The sequence below is a fragment of the Phyllostomus hastatus genome, unplaced genomic scaffold (genome assembly GCF_019186645.2).
Source record: "Phyllostomus hastatus isolate PE091 unplaced genomic scaffold, TTU_PhHast_1.1 phas_contig_80, whole genome shotgun sequence".
NCBI classification, from domain to species: Eukaryota; Metazoa; Chordata; class Mammalia; order Chiroptera; family Phyllostomidae; genus Phyllostomus; species Phyllostomus hastatus.
Genome location: NW_025333960.1, coordinates 20,591,409 through 20,613,362, shown reverse-complemented (window position 1 = coordinate 20,613,362; position 21,954 = coordinate 20,591,409). Strand labels below are relative to the sequence as shown.

Genomic DNA, 21,954 nt, shown 5'->3' with positions numbered 1-21,954 from the left:
CACAAAATAGACAGAGGGAAGTTAAGAATAGTATAGGAAATGGAGAAGCCAAAGAACTTATATGTATGACCCATGGATGTGAACTAAGGGGTGGGAATGCAGGAAGGTGGGGGTGTGCAGGGATCAGTGGTATAAAGGGGAGAAAATAATTGGGACAACTGTAATAGCATAATCAATAAAATATAGGAAAAAATAAGAGTCCTTAGAATGCTTACCTAATAATTTCATGAGAATATGTTTATCGAATTTCATTCATGCAAATATTTGAGCATTTATGATAGAGACAGATGAATAGACTAATGTTAAAAATTAGTTTTATTACTAAATAGCTATACTATATAAACTGTACAAAATTATGTGTGCATATAAAACCAAACCCATTTCTGTACATTACATAATAAGTAGATTGTTAAAACTGAAGGAGAGGGAAGAGGTACAAATCCGTATTGTTTAGAGAGAAATGAAAATAGTTTATTAAAATATAGATTTTTCCTAATACTTTTAAAACAATCAAGAAAAATCACTTGTATATTAATGGACTTCTCACTACCATAAGCTTACCTGAGTGAAAATTAATAAAAAAAACAAAAAAATCAAAACCAGCAATTCACATTTTAAAATTGAGATTACTATATAAGCCATGATTAACTTCCTAATAGCTGTTTTCACTCTGGAAATTTAGGGAAAAGTAAATACAATATATTAACTATATACTACCTTAGCCCCTATAGCTACATAGATACCCAGTTTTTCTAATCACAGACAGGTTTAGCTTTGCTGAAAGCTCTCAATACCAAAACAAGTTCTTTCTCCTAAGAAGAGAAAAGGAGAAAAAATTCAGTAACCCTACTTCCTAGGCTTAAGCACTCAGTAAGAATAATCACCACCACCACCGCTGCTGCTTAGACAGCATTTACTACATGCTAAGTACCGTAGGAACCAGTGTATCCCTCACAGCAATACGACAGTCACAAGGGGAAAGTCAATAGACAGGAGGGGCAGTACGACAGGTAGCAAGGACAGTACCGGAGGATGGGGAAGACCACAGGTAGAGCATGCAGGCACGCAGTGGAGGGAAGCAAAGGCAGAAAAGAAAGAATTCTTTCTGCAGCCTGGCTGACACGCGTGTGCTGCTGCAGTCCCAGAAAGCAGAGGTTCTCTCCATCCTGAGGCACAGAGAGACCCCAAAGGTGTTAGACCTCACTGCTATGTCAGATTAGGCCGCAACAACAGAAAATAATGAAGCCGCCACACTAAGGACTGTAAGAGCAGCAGGACTGGTGGACACATTAAATACCAGCTTCCCATATGAACTACCAACTGCCCCAAAGAATGTAAAAAGTTGTTCATTGTATCAGAAGAGAAAGTACACATAATTTGAAAACAATGAGTACAGGAAAATCTAAACTGACTAGCACATACTGAGCATGCCACCCTGTGTGACCGCCAGCTTACACAAAAGCAGCTGTTCAAATAGTTTCACAGATTCTCAGTCCCCGAAGAAACTAAGTCAGTGTCATATGACGCACCTGTCTAAATTCAAGCCCTCAAGCCACGTTCCATGTTTGCAGATAGAAAGATCTCAAGGGGCCTCATCTCTAACCTAAATGCTCACTGAAAAGATAAAGATTCTTTGCAAGCGAATTCAGCGACTGAGCCGTGTGTGTGCTCATAAGCTGAGCAGGGACCTTACAGGCCCTACAAAGCCTTTGACAAGAGCCATAGCACAGCCTTTCGGAGCCAAGGTCCTCATCAGGAATGAAGGACGCCACTATCTGACAGCTTCCCGCAGGGTTACCTGGAAACATTCACAGAATGCTGGTGTCTGGGCGCCTGCAGGGCAGTATCAGTGAGATTTCAGGCTAGCCCTCAAATCCTTTCATCCTCTGGGCCTTGGGGAAGGACCAAACAGAAACTCTCCTCACATTTCTCTTAATCCTCAGGCTACAGTTTACTAAACAAGCCGTAATAGATCTTTTTGTCTTTTTTTTTTTTTTAAACCAAAGTATCGGCTGGGTAAGCAAGCGGCTCACAGTGAAAAAGTTCCAACACTCAGACCACAATTACTTCCCCTAAAAGAGCCCGAATGCCTGGAAAGAGCTGTACTGTTGGCTGTGTACCTCCCAACCGTATTTCCAAGACTCGTACTCGGCACTGCGGCTCCCTCACTGCTAGACCCCTCCCGGCAGTAATGGGGAACCCCTGGCTTCCCGAGTGCGCTCAGTCCCTAACAGGAATCAGTGGTGGCACAAACAAAAACTGCACCAAATTAAGTTTGGGGGCAAAAAGTTTATTTAGTTTAGCTAAACGTTACGCATTTTTTAAAGATTTTATTTATTTATTTTTAGAGAGGGAAGGGAGGGAGATAGAGAGAGAGATAGAGATAGAGAGAGAGAGAGAGAGAGAGAGAAACATCAATGTGCGGTTGCTGGGGGTCATGGCCTGCAACCCAGCCATGTACCCTGACTAGGAATCGAACCTGCGACACTACACATTTTTTAAAATAAAAAAAATTAACCAAAATGGCAACACAACAAAATATATAAATCCTGACTTTTACATTTCTATTTACCGGCTTCAAAACCCAAGTCCGAGCACTCATCCATCAGCGGCACTAAGGGGGTCCTACTGAAGGCCGAGCACACGGCCCTGTCATGGTGCACACCACTGGGAGCTTCGGGCTCCCCCCCATCAGCACCTCTGCGGAACACTGAACCAGGCACTGTGTCGGGAGTTATTCACAATTACAACGCTTACTCTTTAAGAAATTTACGTCTAGGAAAGCACTCGCCCTGTACCCAACTTGCATTTCAGAAATGACCATTGAAGTGAGATGGCTTCGTCAGTTTAAAATTTCCTTTTACAGGGTTATTTCCTCCTGCACAAACCCAAGGGAGGACAGAAACTTTAACAGCCTAAACACCCTTTCCTACATGTAAGACCTTAACCTCAACCTTGGAAAAAAAGAATCCTAACATACAAACAGGACTGCTCAAAAGACCGACGAAAATTATGTTTTTAAGGTAGTGTAACTGCACAGAAATTTCATTTCTTTAATATGGCCGTTCTCCTTTCTTTCCTTTTGATTCAGTTTGGCCTCATCCAGCCCCCTGACTCACCTGCCTCCTTCCTCCCTTTCACGCCCACTCCCCGAAGCATCAAGCCCTCAGGACAGTGAGGTTCTGGTCAGCATCACATAATTTTTTTTTAAATTTGATTTTTATTGATTTATTTGGGTGATATTAGTTAATAAAATTACATAGGTTTTAGGTGTACAATTCAATAAACATCATCTGTATATGTATCATGTTTACCACTTTAAGTCAAGTCTCCTTCCATCATCCTTTATCGCCCCTTTACCCTCTTCTACCTCGCCCTGTCCTTAATTCCCTCTGGTAGTCACCATGCTATTGTCTATCCATGAGGGGTCTTTTTTTTTTTTTAGCTTAATCCCTTTTTCACCTAGTTCCCCGACCCCCTCTCTCTGACAGCTGTCAGTCTCTTCTCTTTGTCTGTGAGTCTGTTTCTATTTTGCTCAGCATCAAATAATCGTAGGAAAAAGCTGTGGGTCTGTTGACCACAAAGACAGAGTCTCAGTTAAACCAGACATAATATTTAGGTCTCAGTTGTGTTTTAGCTCCAGGCTGAAAAGTGGGGAAACCAGATGAAGCAACCTCATGGCTGACATAAGGACCAGATGTATTGATCAACCACTCCTACCCGAACACCAATCAATCAGTAGAGACCATGACACCGACAGAACCCTAACTCCCTTAGTCACCGTGATTAATAACTCTTCCAAGCCCTGACCAGGTAGCTCAGTTGGTTAGAGCATTTTCCCACTATACCAAGGTTGAGGGTCTGATCCTCAGTCAGAGCACATATAAGAGGCAACCAATGAATGTACAACTAAAGTGGAACAGCAAATTGATGTTTCTCTCTCTCTCTCTCCCCCTCTTCCTCTCTCTCTGTTTCTAAAATCAATAAACAAAATTTAAAAAGTAAAATAATTTTTCCCCTATGTAACCCACTCCCTGGAACTCACTGGGAAGCCAGGTCTTTGAGCATTAGCTCACCTGTGACTGTGGGCATTGACCGCTTCCTAAAAATTAACCCTTACTTTCTTTGTGCCAAGCTCTTGTTCTTATCTATTGGGCTTTGATGCACGCAGGCAAATGGGCCTCTTTAGTCTGGCAACAACAGCAAGAGAAAAAAAGGGGAGCTATGTAACTGAAGGCTCATGAGCCTAAATGCAAAGAAAACCAGTTTCCAGATAACAAGAAGAAAAATAACCTGGACATGGGTTTAAATAATTCACATCCTGGTGAGCTTTCTGTGCTGTTTCAATGATAAATTATTAGTCTAATTCCTAAAACACAACTCCCATATATGCAAGTGAGGAGTCCCCAGATTTAAGGAGGTAATTTATGAAGGAAAAAAATTATTGGGGAAATAACATACACTCTATCGCCAACACACATACACACACACACACACAGTGAACAGAACATCCCTGTGCCATGAAAGCATTCCTACGCAAAAACCCTCAGAAGCACTCGTGGAGTCTGCGGGGGGCTGACTTCTGCAGAGTGCCTGGTTACCTGGAGGACAGAGGCCGTGCAGACCTCACTGACTCATTACAAGTGCTGGTGAGAATACGGATGCTTTGCTGAGCACACAGCCACCTTCTTTCACATGTCTGATTTACCATGGTTTTCAGACTATAAGACGCACATTTTCCCCAAATTTGGGAGGAAAATGAGGTGTGTCTTATAGTCCGAATGTAGCTTACCTGGCTCGCTGTGGCGGGGGTGTGGGGGGGGGGCGGGCAGCCTATGTTATTTATGTTATTAAATATTTTACCACATTTTTTGCTTCAAATTTTTTCCCCTATTTTCCTCCTCTAAAACCTAGGTGCGTCTCATGATCCGGTGCATCTTACAGTCCAAAAAATTCAGTATTTCTTACGAACACTTTCATTTTTGTTCAAATCCTCATGTCCTCAAGCAAGCAGACAAAAAAGAGGTGCAAAGGACAGGCAGAGCAAGCTGCCCCGACAAGGTCAGGCATGTTCTGCATCTGGAACGAGCCTGGCCTCACTTGTGGGTGAGCCTGGGAAGTCACACGAAGCCCTCCGGGATCCCTATCTTCTTGTCTATGACATGGTCATGACAATTTCCTATCTACACCACACGGTTGTTATGAGCAGTACAGGAATGGCACGTACGACAGTCCGGGCACAGGACCTGGCCACAGGAAGCACACCAAAAAGAAAAATAAAAAGCCACTGCAATTACAAAGCTGGTGCTGCCCTTGACATTTAAGGCGATAACTTGTGTATAGATCAACTGTTAGCCAAAATGAAAATTTAGAAGATTATTAGTAACTCCAAAAGAGAAAAAATTGCATTTTTGTTCTTTGACCAAGAGACCTACTAACGCTCCCCGGCCTTCAGCGCAGAGCACACCAATCTCGTCTCTTTGCTGACACGAATCTCAGCCCTGCTTCGCCCACGTCTCCTGAACAGAAGGCAACTGACTAGTGTCCCAGGTTCCCAGAAGTCTTTTGCAGAGATGACACAATGAAAGGCACAAGAACAAACCGTTCCTCAACCCGTGGGCTCACTGTGACACTAGTTCCCAAGTGAGAATTACAGGTGTGATCAACAGAGGCTTTATTTTTTAAAAAAACAGGGAAGGCACAGTACCTCTAATCGTTGTATGCGTCCCTTGAAAAACATAAAGAGGGAAGAATTTGGATAAGCAGCTTCTTTTTTGAGAAGAATTTCCTTCGCTTCATCCAGGCCTGCTTTGTTATCACTGCCATCCAAGGCAAAAAACGGGCGGACTACAGTGTGATACCAGAGCAGAGCTAATCTAGAGGAAGAGGGAGAGAAACGTTGAACAAAACACTTTTCTTACAGAGCTTCTATTTTTAAAAAGTCAGTATGTGTTCATCCAACGCACACTCCTTCCGAAAGCTTACTATGCAGTCTCCAAAGAAAAATCAGAATGTCATTTCCCATTGTAATTTTATCAATATTTGGAGAACTGCAACTTTAGCACAACATAAGTCAGCATACTCCCTCCCATCAGGTGAGAAGAAAATTAGGTGATAGAAGCATTTAGCTCTTGCAACGCTTCGCTTCTCGATGAATCTCCACACATTACTCATCGATGTGCAAATTAGAAACAGCACCTGGTCACCGGGATTTACTGCCCCCTCTCAGGAGAGCATTACTCTGTACAAAAGAAAAATGTGGTTTTCTCCTGTGTTCACCAAAGTTAGGGTGTATGTCTCAGAATCTGAATTTAAATACAGGAACCACGGGCAAAACCATACTTAATTGGGTTAAAATAAATGAAAGGACCAGAAGAAAAAGCCCTTTCTCTGGCCTTTGAGGATGCTCAATTTAAAAAACAAATAATTACTTAAAATTCCATCACTTCAAATTCATCCCTTTCCAGAAAAATGCCATTTAAACTAATTAAACAAGATAGATTCATTGGAATCTTCTTTAATGAAAATATTTAACCAACACAATAAAAATTTTATGTAAATGTGTATTTCTAGCACATTTGTACATTTGGTTCTCTTTTGTAGATCAGGCCAACTTACATTATTAATTCAACTCATTCCTTTCTCAGAAAATAATATTAAAATATAAACAGGCAAATCATCACAAGTTACAAATCCATTAAATCAAACTAATCAAGGGCCACTGTGTGAGTCTAAGGAGGCACAAATATCTCTGAAATGAAAACTTAATGATCTCTTTAACAGCTACCACTGATTAAGAGGAATTAACATCCAAATTCCTCAATACTGACACAAGTAGAAACAGCTCACGAGGGTTCTCTTTGATATCAACATGTTTTGGAAAAAAATTTGACATGTATAATGTCAAAGTGCATATGTTACCTGGTAAAATTACTCAAATTGCAAATGGTAAGTACTTACCAAATTGGAAAAAATCACATTTTAACTGATGGAGTAATGGGTGGACCCTTGCTTTGGACAGCACACTCGCATGTTTAAACAGGTGTCATGTGAGCTTAAACTATGCCCCGGTTTCATGGAACAGCACGAAATATCCAAAGCCACATATAAGAGACCAATGGACCACCCAGAATCACCACAGAAAATTATCCAATATGAGCACATAAGAATAAAAAATTTCAGAACCACAGAAAAGTCTTATCAGATTTGCATCCTTTAAGTCCAAAAGTCAGAATTGTGAGTCTTGGTGACTGTGGTCAAGGTCACAAAGTCACTCATAAATCATTTAAGGCTGAAAAATAGGACCGTTGTACCTGTTCATATACAGGACTCGGGTACAATGCTTAAGAGCAGTGCCCGGTTCGCTAAAGACAGCTTTGATAAACTCCACCAGAAACACGGTCCCGGGTGTCGCGCTGAAAGGCATTACGCATGGCATCATGTCAACCAACCAAGCATTTTACCTGAAGTTTTCCTTTTAAGGTTTTGATTGTTGTTCCCTCACTTTCAACACTATATTATCTACCAAAGCATTGCAATATAGCTACTCACGTAGCTAAAGGGGCCTTCATGTCCTTACTTTCGCTCGCATACATCAGTGAGGAAAGGCCCTGCAGGCGGTCTCCAGGAAAACCCAGCAGGTTGATGATTTTGAGCAGGTTTGGGGGCACCATGGATATGCAGAGGTGGAACAGGCCATATCCAAAGCTAACAGCACCCTTCAGTCTGTTTAGAGACTCCTCGGACACCCCTTCAGTCACAATATGATTATCATTTGCAGCATCAGAGGTCAAGGGCTCTTCAGTAAGCTTCTTCTGATACAGTTCCTGGAGGGCGTTGATGTCCAGATAGCATTTGTTGTAAATCTTCCAGGCTTTCCTAAGGATCCACCCACCTTTGATATATGCTACAAAGGGAAGGGGAGAAAAACATGAAAAAATAAGCATTCGAAATAATTTACCTATGTTCATAAAATATATCGAAGGACAGCCTGAAACTTGAGCAAAATAGTAAAAGAACCCAAAAAATTATCATCTATCATTGCACCTTGTTTTCTTCATAGGGCTTAAATTCTTTATTTGTTCTCTATTTCCCTTTACTACACTGGATGAGCCCCTTGGCAAGAACCAAGTATTTTTTTGTTGTTGTTCACTGTTGCACCAAGCCCCTCCCACGTGAGCTAGGGCATAGCATATGATGCACAGGGGAAGAAAGAATGAGTGAATGACTGTGAGCACACAAGCATCACTTGAATCTGACTTTTTCCAGCGTTCTGTGAAACACAAACTGCTCCCACATCTCTGAATTACAAGGTGCGTTCCTGATAAGCCTTTTTTGTTTAACTCTTACATTTTCTAACGTGTGTTTCAAACCTCCTTGAGAGCAAGTTGTCAGTTAGTTCATTGCTAAATTTATACCCAACCACCAAGCATGGAGACTTGCCAAGAAAATAAAACATGCAACAGAAAGGATTACTATTTATTAAAACAAATGGCCAGTTTATTAACGAAAATGCCATTAGTGTGAAATGCAGAAATGCAAAGGATCCCCAGCTCATCCCAATCTAATGCCGCTGAGTGGCTTACAAAACCTCAGGATGACTTTATCTGGTCTGTGGCAATGGTGCTTACCTCCCGCCTCAGCCTAGAGGGGCCCAGTGAAGAAGGCTGGCAAAGAAGCTACTTTACACCAGAGGGTGAATATCTGTCCTTTTAAAAGTTGCTTCCATTTGGGCAACTTTTCTTTACAAAGCCCTCCTGAAAATGTGTCACAAAGGTGACTTCAGGGCTAAGAACTGGGCTTTCCCTCACCCCACACTCCAAGGGCCCCTCTCAGACAAGCCCTCAGGTCCTGCCTCAGCCTCTCCTCCTTGCACATTTTCCCCTTCTGGTAAGGAGCTGAAGAGGAAGTCGATTTATCTGTGCTTATCTGAGTGTGTTATCAACACATTTTTGAGTAGAAGGTCTTCCATAAGGGACTTTCTATAAAATAGTTCTCTCGTAATTGCGGAAGGGAACTCATCCACTTAGCACTGTTGCCAATCTGGCCCCAACACTGTGATCCCAGTGAATAAACAGAAGACACCATGAAGTATCCTAGCCTTCCAGACCCATTAGAACAGCAAAAAAAGAAGTTTTTTTTAAGAGCCATTTGTATATAAAATCTGATTCATAAAGGTCCAATCCCTGAGTTGAAAGTGACCCGAGAATGTGTGGTATGCGTGGAAGAGTTAGTTCAGCAGGCTTGCTGCTGTCCTGTGAAAGGCCTGCTTGCATTGTTGGCCCTTGGCTGGTAACCCGGGACCTGGGGCTGGGGAGGGTTCCCACCAGTTCCAGAACTGGTGAGAGCGGCTCACTGTGCCTACATTGTTTAGACACTTGGTGCTGCTCTATGTGGAACACCTGCCTTCCTTCTGGGAGTATGGAGTATGGAACTCAGCATGTGCAAGCCAGGGGGTGCCTACATGGTAGCAACCCACAAGAACTCTGGGCCCTGAGTCTCCAACAAGCCTCCCCAGCTGGCGGCATTTCACCTGTGCTGCCGCACACGTTGCCGTGGGATTGGAGCACAGCCTGTGCAACTCTGCTGGAGAGTCTTTCCTGGCCTTCACCCCATTCACCTTTTTCCCTGCTGGTTTTGCTTTGGTGCCTTCGCCATAATAAATCAAAGCCATGGGCATCATTACAGGCTGAGTCCTCCAAGCAAATCATTGAACCTGAAAGTCTTGAGGGGCACCCAACCCATGGAATCAAGCTATTACTTTACTTAAGTGTGCCAATTTTCTGACAAATGATGGCCCTATCTCCTATTGGACCACAATTCAAAACCACCCCACAAATTGTAGATAATTAATGTCCTGTAGCCTAAGGCCCCTGAACAGAATGCTGTAAGGTAGGAGGAACAACCACAAGAATCAGTCTATCAAGGCTTTTTTTTTTTTACAGGAAACTATCTTTATAACTTTATAATTATAAAGGTAATACATGTTCGAAACAATTCATTTTCATTCAGTTCCATTTAACAAAAATACCTGTGCAAATACTACATTTCAGGCATCAAATCAGAAAGAAGATGTGGACCCTACTCTCCAGAGGCTGAGTGGCTTTCCCCTCCCAAACAGCAGGGCCGTGGGAAACATGTGAGAACACCCTGGCTGTTCTCTGTATGCCACCAACGTGCCCACAAACACGAAAGATGACTCACTTATGATCCAAAAGGCCAATGCTGAACAGAAAAACAGAAAAGGAAAGAGCAAACTAAGAGACATGTTCTTGAGAACACAAAAGCAATTGAGGTCTAATTGCAGAGCAATAAACACTGGCTACTGATAAATAATTAAAGAAAAAGCAAACTCGAGAAACCTTAAAAATATTAATCAGCTATTGTTCTTGGCTGCTGAAGAACATAAAAGAACTACAAGACATAAATAAATAATCTCAGTCCTACAAATGTCCACAGTAAAATTTAAAAATAAAACAAATGAAAAACAAACTTGGTAACTTAAGGCTATATACAAGGTTGGGCAAAAGTAGGTTTACAGTAATACAAGAATAAACTACTTCATGTACAACTATAAACTACTTTTCCCTACCCCTGTATGTGTCTTTACTATTGCAACATTGGGTCATACATAGAAAATGAAAACAAATAATGTCTAGATTATGGGTAAATTGGTTTTTAAAATTTTTTTGTCATGAGATTGTTTTCTATGTAATAAATACACCCATAAATCAGAAAGTGCAAAGTAAGTATTGCAGGATTTTAGTAGAAAACTTTATTCCTTCCTACCCCCATACCTTACTGGAAATTTCGAGGGGAAAAATTAACTCCTTTTATCCTGTATTTTCCAGGCCAGCGCAGGGAGTGGAGCGCCCATTCAGGGAAAGGCAGCACTGCGGGAGCGAGAAACAGGAATGTGCACAGGAAGGCACTGAGGGAGGGATGAGTAAAACAGGGGGCACTGGGACGAAAGGGCACAGGGTGATGTGCTCAGGTTACAGGCACCTGATGCCCAGCCAGCAAAGGAGAAGCCGGGAATTTCTAAGATTTGGGGTTGAAGGAACCAGTGGTAGGAAAATGAATTGCAGTAATCCAGATCTTGGGGGAAGAGTTACAGACAAGGATGCCAGCAACGGAAACAAACATAAAAACCCATCCATGATAACCCAGAATTCAGGGAATTAAACAAACCCAGCACGGTAAACATCTATTTTTATAGAATAAAAATTAAACTAACTCAACATGTCTTTAATTCCTTGCCTAAGACAGGAGCTTCGGTGCCAGTGTTTAAAAGCACATGTTCGCTAGTAATGAATGAACAAAGTTTTGACTAAGTCAAAGATTATAAACTGAAATACATGCAAAACAAAGTTAATACACATGGAGGGAGATTCTTGTTTTCACTACTTTCTACGCTGAACTTGTTGAAGCAGTTTCCCCAGGAGTCGCCCTACTCCCAGTCCCAAATACTGTGACTAAATCGCCCTGGCTCAGCCAGAGCCCAGTGGAGGAGCCAGCAGAGTGGGCGGCTTGCTCCCAGCGGACAGCAGCCAGACAGCAGGCACACAGGCCCTCGGCTCTGCAGGCGGGACTCTGAGCTCAGTGGAGCAGCGTGGGGCCAGTGAGCGCACATCTTCCTCATGAGCAGAGGAACTGTATTTAAGAGCCCCACACTCCACATGGCCTTCCACATGGCTCCTCTGAAAGGTCAAGCATAAATCATTCAGTCACTATTGTTGTGCCTGTGGAGGAAGTCACAGAGAGGAGGGCAGAAAATGAAGACCGCCTGCCCTCCCCTACTGGGTTCAGCCTCAGTCAGCCAGTGGAAGGAGGGGAGAGGAAACCCTGTCCCCATAACAAGTGGGGGTGGTGTGGGAAAGTCCCTCCTGGGAAAGGGCAAGGGTTGTCTGGAAAATGAAAATATCAAGTTATACCAATGTAATCTTGGAAAAAAATTTACAGATGTTTCCATGGGGGCTGTGTTTGGTAAGAGCTCCTACTGTAGCATGTTATCTGTTCATCTGTCCTGCACAAGGCTGGCTAACCCCATAGTGCAAGTAGGTCCAGGCTTGCCTTTCTTGTGACCCACTCAACGGACTTTGGCAGGGAGAGCAGATGATTTAGTGATTGCTAGTCAGCCTACCTCATCATTATTATGTTTACCCCAGTCAACAGACTTCCAGTAGATCCACTTCTCCAATCCCCATTATTTTGGGGGCTTCCTGGGGCTCCACATCATGCCTCTCTTTCCCGAATGGCATCACCCTTCCTTGAATTCACATATTACACACCCACCATGTGCTGAGCCAAAGCTGCCATATCAGGTGCCAGGGACATAGAGAAGAAAATGGACTTTCACTCTTCAGACCCCGCTCAAGGACAGGATCAGTGATCCCTGGCCTTCCCAGGCAGACATTAGGAACTGCTCATTCCCTGTGCAACCTCTATGACTAGTTTCTATGTCTACTGGTTAAAGTATCACCATGAATTGTAACTGATTTACTCCTCTTCCTCCCCTGCTAAGTCATCAGTTTCCTTGGGGCAAGAACTACATTTCATTCATCCCTAGAAAATTAGCATCCATCACCTCACAGTGCCTGACAGGTAGAGAGTACTCAATAAATGTTGGGGGAAAGATAGCATAGACACAGCCCCTGCCTTCAAGGAGTCCGTAGTCTAATACTGCAGACAGACATGTAAAGAATAATTGCTATTGCTGTGTGATGAATTCTCCGGCTGACTATGTACAGGGTACACATAGAGCAGGCTAAGGCCAGATGATGAAGTCAACGAGGAAGGAGTCCATGAAGGAAGTTGGCCTGGGCTGCACCTGGATAGGCAAGGGACAAAGAAAAGGGGTAGGGGTGCTCCAGGCTGAGAAGGCAGTGTGCCAAAGGGCATGAGGCAGCAAAGGGCATTCAGGGAACTGCAAGCTCTGCTTAGCCAGATACAGTGGTGGGAAGGCAGGAAGCCTGGGAAGTGGGCCAGGTTCTTCTATGCCACCTGAGGATGGAATTTGGACTTTCTTTTGTAGGAGATGCAGAAGAGCTAAGAGTTTAAAGCACAGTATATTAAGTTTCAGAAAACTGGTTCCAAACAAAAGAAAAAATAAATAAGTGGGACTATAATCAAACTGAAAAGTTTTTACATTGCAAAGGAAACCATCAACAAAATGAAAAGACAACCCACTGAATGGGAGAACATATTCACATATATCTGATAAGGGGTTAATAGCCAACATTTATAAAAAACTTATAAAAGTCAACACCAAAAAAACAAATAACCCAATTAAAAAATGAGGAAAGGACCTGAATAGATCCTTCTCCAAAAAGAACATACAGAGGGCCAATAGACGTATGAAAAGATGCTCAATGTCACTAATCAGCAGAGAAATGCAAATTAAAACCACAGTAGATATAACCTCACACCTGTCAGAATGGCTATCATCAATAAATCAACAAATAACAAGTGATGACAAGGATGTGGAGAAAAGGGAACCCTCATGCACTGTTGGTAGGAATGCAGATTGGTGCAGCCACTGTGGAAAGCAGTATGGAAATATCTCAAAAAATTAAAAATGAAACTGCTTTATAACCCAGCAATCCCACTCCTGGAAATTTATCCAAAGAAACCTGAAACACTAATTCAAAAAAATATAAGCACCCCTATGTTCATTACAGCATTATTTACAATCGCCAAGATTTGCAAACAGCCAAGTGTCCATCAGTACATATGTGGGTAAAACAGCTATGGGACATTTACACAATGGAGTACTACACAGGTGTAAAAAAAAGACAGAAGGAGAAGAAGGAGAAGACAGAGAAGAAGATAGAGGAGGAGGAGGAGGGAGCAAAAAGGGAAAAGGATTAACGGACATGGGCAACACTGTGGTGATAGAAGAGGGAGGTGGAGGTAGATGAGGGTACGGGGGGGGGGAATAAATGGTAATGAAAAAAATACAATAAAAATAAACTAGAAAAAAAAGAAAGAAAGATGGTTCCAATGGCCACATAGAGAATGTGGCCTGGAGAAGCGTGTGAGCCAACAGCAGGGTGTTGTAATATTCCAGGGGCTAAGTCCTTGGGATGCAGGGAGAGTGTGGGCACGGGTGGTGAGTGAGAGGCCTGAGAAAGCCAGGCCTTCTGGGCCATGTGAAGACAGTGGGTGGCTCAGATGATCAAACTAAGGTGATGAGAAAATGGTGAAAACACTAGCAATTCAGGCATGAAAAAGAAACCCGTGGCTCAGGTGCTGATTCTGTCATCAATAACGAGCTGTGTAAATCGTTCAGCCTCAACCAAATGATGCAGCCTCAACTGCCTCCTCAACTGCCTCATCTGTAAAATAAGAAAAATAATCTCATCTGGGGAAAATTTGTTGAGCACATGTTATGCCAAGAAGGTGAGTCATGGAGCCTATCCTAAAGTCCAAAAGGAAATAAAAGAAACATAAAACAAGGGCGCAAGTGCCATAAAATAGGTTTTAAAAATAACTTCTTTTTATTATACAAGCAATGTATGTTCATTGGAAAATAAAAAGCCCTTGGGTAATAAATTTAAAAGATACAAATAGTATGGGAAAATGAAGCGAGATAGAGCAACTGATTATAAAGAAGTTCAAATGAGGTAAAGGACAAGAACTCTTTTAAAAGTATGAAGCATGAACAAAAATCCACACCGACTCACATCTACCTGGAACTCAGGTGAGCATGTGGACCCGCTCTCACTTCTGGGACCCACAACAAACATATCCAAGGAGGAGTTCCCCAACTTAGGAAAACTATCCATCAAAAGCGTTTTCTAAGAAATGGACCCCAAAAAAAGTAAGTAAATATTTTACAGTTTAATAACCCAATGTGTTTCTAAAAGGCAAGTAAAGCCCACTTTCGGTTATATTTGTTTGTTTGAAACAAACACTAAGCTACTCATAAAGCAAATGATCACACCATACATTTATTATTCATGCCTGTCAGAATTTTATTTCATAATTAATACTACCTTCAACAAATTATATGACTTCAGAAAGAACCAAGAGCACTGTCAACTATCTATGATAAACAAGATTAAATAATTGATTAGCATCAACCTGTTAGGAAAATGAGGAAAGGCCATTTCACAAGGTGATTTGTGAAAGAAATATAAATTATAGATAAAATATAAAAATAGTTTCAGCTTCATTAATAACCAAAAAATAAAAATAAAGATCACCTGAATATCCAAGAGGAATTGTTTAAATAAATTGTAGAATGTTCATGATAAATTAAAATGCTATTATCTAGAATTACATTTTAAATCTAAGTACAGGGAGAGTATGTGAAATATAATCTAAGAGGAAAAAGTAGGATACAGATTTAATTTTGGAAAAGAAATACACAGAAATATAAAATAGATTATTAGCAATAAAGATTAATTTTCTCCAAATGGTGACATTAGCAATGACTTGCTTTCTTAGTTTTCATTTTCCACAACAATGTTTAGTAATTTTATAATCAGAATAATTAAAAAAACATACTACTAACTGGTGATTCAAAATTTCATGAGGGCAGGGCCCATGGCCTGTGTTTGCTCAGATAACACAGTGCCTGGCACACTGTATGTGCTCCACAATTATCTGTTGGAGGGACCACTAATAAACACATGAAAGACAGATATACTCACTTTTAAATTTTTACATACTTTCAGACTTATAGAAGACTTTCAAAATTAATACAATGAATTCCCAGATATCCTTTACCCTTATTCCTCATTTTACATTTGATTACCCTTCTCTCAACAGATACTTTCTTTTTTTTCTCAAGATTTTATTTATTTATTTTTAGAGAGAGGGGAAGGGAGGGAGAAAGAAAGAGAGAGAAACATTGATGTGTGAGAGATACATTAATCAGTTGCCACTCACATGCGCCCAAGTGGGGACCTGCTCTGCAACCCAGGCATGTGCCCTGGCTGGGAATCAAACTGTTGACTTTTCGGTTTGCAGGTGAGCACTTGATCCTCTGAGCCACACCAGCCAGGGCTCAACAGATACTTTCTTAATGACTAAAATTGGCTCCTTAAGGATATCCTTAAGTATTGAGAAAAAGTAGTACCAGATCACGGGAAACACCGAAGCACCTGTCTTTGACCCCCGAGAGGTTCAGGTAGTTCAACTGCTTTTACATACACATCAGCATGATGCTCCAAATGGGGGCTTTGCATTATTGCATTACAGAAAATTGAGGAACTATGAGCCCTCAACCATATAAATTAGTCAGTCACTGGGAGAATCCTGAGATGATGATTAAAGAGAAAAAATAATTGGCCCTGGCTGGTATGGCTCAGGGGATTGAGCACCAGCCTACAAACCAAAGGGTCACCAGTTGGATTCCCAGTCAGGGCACGAGCCTGGGTTGCAGGCCAGGTCCCCAGTAGGGGGCGCATTAGAGGCAACCACACACTGATGCTTCCCTCTCTTTCCCCATCCTTTCCCCTCTATCTAAAAATAAATAAAACCTTTTTAAAAAACTTAAAAAGAACTGAAGGAAAGCAAAAGGCCAAACTAAAAGCATAAAATATATTTAAAGAGAAGGAAAAATTCTAGTAAGTCTATCCTCAAGTATGGGATAGAGAGAGGAGAGAATTAAGAGCCGAGAACTAGTTTCTGATAGTCTAAGAAGAAAAGTATGTATTACAATTTAGCAGCAACATAAGCTTCTTTATTTAAGGTTTGTAAGAGAATGCTTTTCTGATTGCGATTTCTAATTGATTTCCTTTTTAATTTTCTTTTTTCCCTAAGTAAATCTGATGTACCAGAGGCCGATTTCTGCTGTCAGTATCAGAGACACACATTGCCACACAAGCAGAAGAACTAGCGTCAGTGTTGGGCCCAGCTGTACAGTGAGCTATTAGAAACTCAGTTTGAGTCTATGCCACTCAAGATAGTCAAGCCACAAAATTGGGGAAACCATTTCTCTTGAACTAATTAAGGAATTAGTTTATATCCCTCTCTAAAGGTTAAAATGTAGGTCATTCAAGTATATTAGAAAATCTTTAGTGTGTGCTCAGGCCTTCAATGACAATTTCTTGAAGAACTTAAATTTAAACCAGTCACATTTCACTGTAAAGGTTATTATCACAACTTGATTCCCACCAAGAAAATGTGTGTGTGTGTCTGTCTGTAGCACAGGTAATCTATCTAAGTAGGACAACTTCTTGAGACAAGAGGAGGAACAAAGACTTTGGCTCTAAAAGCAATCTGTAAACGCACCTTAAGCAACCGTGGTTTCAGTTTCCCAAGTAATAAATCAGTATTGGGCCCCAAAGAGGTAGCAAACACTGTCAAAGTCTGAAATACGAGGTGTTCTAAAAAATAGGAGTATTACCAGTTGTATGCACTGCACAACGAAACATTACAAATAATGCTTCAGGATACCTGACAATTCTTGTTTTACAAACGAGAGCACAGCCAGGTAAACTTGACAGTCAGCTATGATTATCTGCCTCTGAAGTCGATCGACCATAGAGGGGGTGGATTTTCGGACATCGACCTGTTCAGTGGGAAGAAAGTACATACTGATAAATCACACACAGGAACACTCCTTCTAAACACCTATTACTTTACTGTGCAAAATGACTTCACTAAAACATATAGCAGTTACTAAAAGCCAAGACCAAATTTATACTATGAGCCTGGTAGTTCTATACTGCCATTAGGTCTAGCCTAATTTTGTTAACCAATACAATGTTGAAGATTAGAATTCAAAGACAAATACTCTAAATGATAAAAACTGAGTGCCAGGGAGACAGGAAAGCCAACACAGGACTTTACCTCTTCAAAAACAATGTAAGTTCTTACTTATCCAAAATAAAAATCACTAAAGGTACAAAAAAAATTCCCCAAAGTAGATAGCCTGAAAAGCCACTCGGTAACCGTGTACCTTCAGGCAGGACTGATACTGGGGTCATTTCTTAGGCACACCCAGCTGAGATGGGAGGGTCAGAAACTGGTTACGTTTTGTTAAGGAGTGAATGCCCTGGAATTAAAAATGAGCTTTGACTGAATCACAAATTGAACCTGAAATTTAAGTCATACTTCAAGGTGACTATCTCTATAAAATAATAGTTCATATCCTTTGCTAACGCTTGCTAAATTGTAAGTCATTTAACTATATTAGGAAATTTGTGCTCAGGACTTCAAATAATAATTTCAGGCCATCAAAAACCAATAAAATAAGCAAAAAGAAAAACAAAAAAGCTCTAACTTTTATAAGATGTTGGTCTTTATTGTAAAGAATGTTTCTAAATGAAGAAAAAATCACTGTGAAGTAGAATACTGTATTCCCGGTACAAAGTAAACTTGAACAAAATAAGTGAAATAGCTTTCAAATGCTTCCACAATGACAGAAGTGGTGACAGGATTTTTGCAGATCTGACCACAGCACACACAGTGCACATGACAGAAGGGCCGGTTCCCTTTTTGCTGGACCAGCACAATTCACCACGGCCACGCTTGCTCCTGGTCTAGTCCCAGCGCTCACTACTTTGCTTAGGCAAAAGTCTATCTATTGGTTCTTCTGTTTCTTTGCTTTTAATAACATCTACTCTACAGTGTTGTTGGGAGGGCTGATGAGATGCTGTAGGTGCAAATGCTTTTGAAATTGCAAGGATCCATTACAAATGTGAATTATTAACATATGTATTAGGCATGGGACTAGATATTGAAAATAGACATGTAAATAAGCTTAAGCCTAGTGAGGGAATGCTGGCCGTTTTACCATGTAATGTAGCAAGTACTCCAAAGGATAAAGTACAAGGAACTATGGGAACATGAAGACGACACATCCAACAGGCTCGGGCAAGAGTTCTTGGAGAAAATGACATCCAAGGAGAAGAATGAGTCCAAACCAGGTCAAGAGGGAGGAGCATGTTCTAGGCAGAGAAGTGATGCCAAGTCAGCCACGTTAAGGAGCTTGGACTTCACTGTCATGGCAATGATGGAGGATGGGAATACTGGAAAGGAAGCCAGCAACGTATTATTTGCATTTTAGAGACTGTAGTATGGAGACCAAATTAGAGAACAGTAAGAGTTAAAGCAGAAACTCCAGTGAGGGTCGTCTTAGGCAAGTAGATAGTGGCTGACCTTGGGGAATGGCAGGAAAATGGCAAGAAGTAGATGAATTTAGAAGGCATTTAAGAAAGAGAGTCAACAGGACTTGGTCATTGGTTAGAGGTAGAATTTGGAGAGAGAGGAGTCAAAGAACATAAGGGGACAATAAGGAGACAATACTCTTGGCCCATCAGTGGCTTCCTCATAGTGGACACCATAAGCAAAAGCACAGATGAAGTAACTAGGCTAACATGAAGAAGAAAAGATGTTTTCTTTTTAAACATATATTTAACTGATTTTGAAGAGAGAGGCAGGGGAAGGAGGGACAGAGGGAGAAAGGGAGGAAGGGAGAGAGGGAAGAGGGAAGAAAGGAAGGACAAAGGGAGAGAGGAAGGGAGGGTAGGAAAGAGTGGAAGGGAGGAATGGAGAGAGAGGGAGAGAGGGAGAGAGGGAGGGAGGGAGGGAAGGAGGGAGGGAGGGAGGGAGGGAGGAAAAGAGAAAAACATCAATGCAAGAGAGAAACATGGATTAGCTGCCTCCCATACACACCCTGAAACCACTACCCAGGTATGTGCCCTGACCAGGAATCAAACATGTGACCTTTTGGTGTACGGGATGATGCTTCAACCAACTGAACACCACCAGCCAGGGCAGATGGATGGTTTTTGATAACTATAACCTACAGACCCGTCCATCAGCTAAATATGTGACGTATGTGAGAACCCTGGGCACTCTGGAAGTATCAGGTGTAGGTGGGTGCCTTGCCAAACAAAGCCTAGGATTCTGCACTGGAAGGTGAAATGTAAGTTAGAAAAAAAGTGGGTTATGATGTAACCAAAGGCTGATGGGGCCTAGAGAAAAGTAGGTAAACACCCAAATTCCCGAATTATGCAAAAATGCAATGTATTTGAATTACATATATGCAAGCCTCATTACAAAAGCCTTTGCCACATGGCCTGTTATGGAAGAAGACAATTTTAAGATACCAAAGGAACGTGCACTGAATAGCTCTAATGAATGAAGGAGGCTTCTCTTCTTTTAAGAAATACATTTTAGCCCTGGCTGGTATGGCTCAGCAGATTGAGTGCCGACCTGTGTACCAAAGAGTCAATGGTTCCATTCCCAGTCAGGGCACATGCCTAGGTTGTGGGCCAGGTCCCCAGTAGAGGATGCACAAGAGGCAATGACACACTAATGTTTCTCTCCCTCTCTTTCTCCCTCTCTTCCCCTTTCTCTAAATATAAATAAAATCTTTTTAAAAACTTTAAAAAAGAAATACATTTTACATAACCAAAAGTTTTAAGAAACATGTAGTGCTTTCAGTCATATTCTAAATACCAAGACCAAATAAATGAGCAATGTCCTAAATGAGTGGTACACAGTTCATATCCGAAAGACAGTTACTTACATTCTTCTTAATTTTATTCTTGATTGTTTCAATGACTCCAGCCTCCTCACTTTCACACAGCTTTTCTGTAGTTTTTAAGTCATCACATGCCAACTGCATTTTTTCTTCCTCAAATGTCATCATGGCATTCTTCCAAGAAACAAAAAATGAAAAAGAACGAATGAATCAGCAAGTGCGTAAAAACTTGTGCCAATTTATTTCAACAAAACTCCAAATTGTAAAAAAAGAATATTTAAATTACATTTGTTGCAAGTGAAAGAATTAGAATGTTTCATCATACCTATTCATTAAAAAAACGATAATCTCAGTATGAAATGAGAATATACCTCTATTATGAAAAAAATACATGGTACTAAATGCCCTTGCACTTGCTGTTCTACAATTTTTTCTTGCTACTTATAAACACAGTAACGAAAACCCTGTATAATTTCTGACTGGTCCTCTTAACTCAGTTTTTGTAAGAGTCTCATTGAAAAGTACGTTCTACCCACACGTGGATCACTGACTCAAGTACGGCACAAAAACACCACTGAAACATCAGCTAGTGGATGTTCTTTGAAAATCAGGGACCACAGTTCCAGTGGGTACACTTATAAGGAACTCATACTGTCCACAGGGAAAAATTCCACTGACAGATTGTTCCCAAGCACTTGTTCCTGAGAGACTTTCTCAGGCCACATTAGACTTGATAGGGACAATCCCATCTCTGCTGCAAACCTGCGGTTTTCACCCAGTAGAAGTGAGGTTTCTGAGATGAATGAGATATGAGATACAGGGGCAGGGCCAGGACACCAGGTCCTCAGAAGGACCTAGTGACATAATTGTATGTAGCTCTCCACTCCCTATCACACTCAGCCAGCTCCACCCTGGCATTCTAGGCCTCCTCAGTGTGACTCTAACCCACTTTCCAATACTAGCCAAACCGGACCACAGCAGCCCTTGCCCAAGTCTCCACCTCACTCTTCTTCCCCAGCAAATCTCTACATGGCTACAGCCTCTGCCCCACCTGCCTCCTCTACCCTGCCAAGGTTCTGGTTGTGTCTCCATCAGGTTAGAATCCCCAACCCATCCAGTACCATTTCCTTAAGGTAGGGAACTCTGTTTACTTGCAAAAGTAAAAAAAGTAAAAATTTTGTTGTGTTACCTGGCAATAATAAAAAATAAATAGCTTAAATGAAAATCTATGCCACCAGAGGCTGGCCTGGTGATGGTGGTCAGACACTGCCGGCTGCACACAACACACCCATTTGCTGGTGTGTCTCTAAGTCTAGAATCTAAACACTTCTCTCTCCTGTTTTAATCTGTTGGTCTCTACTCATGCTTTTTTGTGTGTGTGTGCTATTGTGTGGTTTAAAAAAATGTATGTTTGAAAGTAGATTAGGTGATGTTTCTGAAAAATAAAAGCATCCAATTGTAAATTGTCCAATTTACTTTATAACCTAACTGCAACCTATTCCGTGAACTCC

General features: G+C 41.4%; 1 protein-coding gene across 1 annotated transcript in view; it reads right to left on the bottom strand.

The window, feature by feature from the left end:
* TTC39C (tetratricopeptide repeat domain 39C) overlaps positions 1-21,954 on the bottom strand; it is a 97,502-nt gene that overhangs the window by 27,645 nt on the left and 47,903 nt on the right. Inside the window, exons 3-6 of the mRNA XM_045850092.1 lie at positions 20,489-20,617; positions 17,407-17,521; positions 7,552-7,906; positions 5,708-5,876 (exon numbers count right to left, since the gene is read on the bottom strand). Coding sequence (XP_045706048.1) covers positions 5,708-5,876; positions 7,552-7,906; positions 17,407-17,521; positions 20,489-20,617 — 768 coding nt within the window. The remainder of the gene's footprint in view (positions 1-5,707; positions 5,877-7,551; positions 7,907-17,406; positions 17,522-20,488; positions 20,618-21,954) is intronic.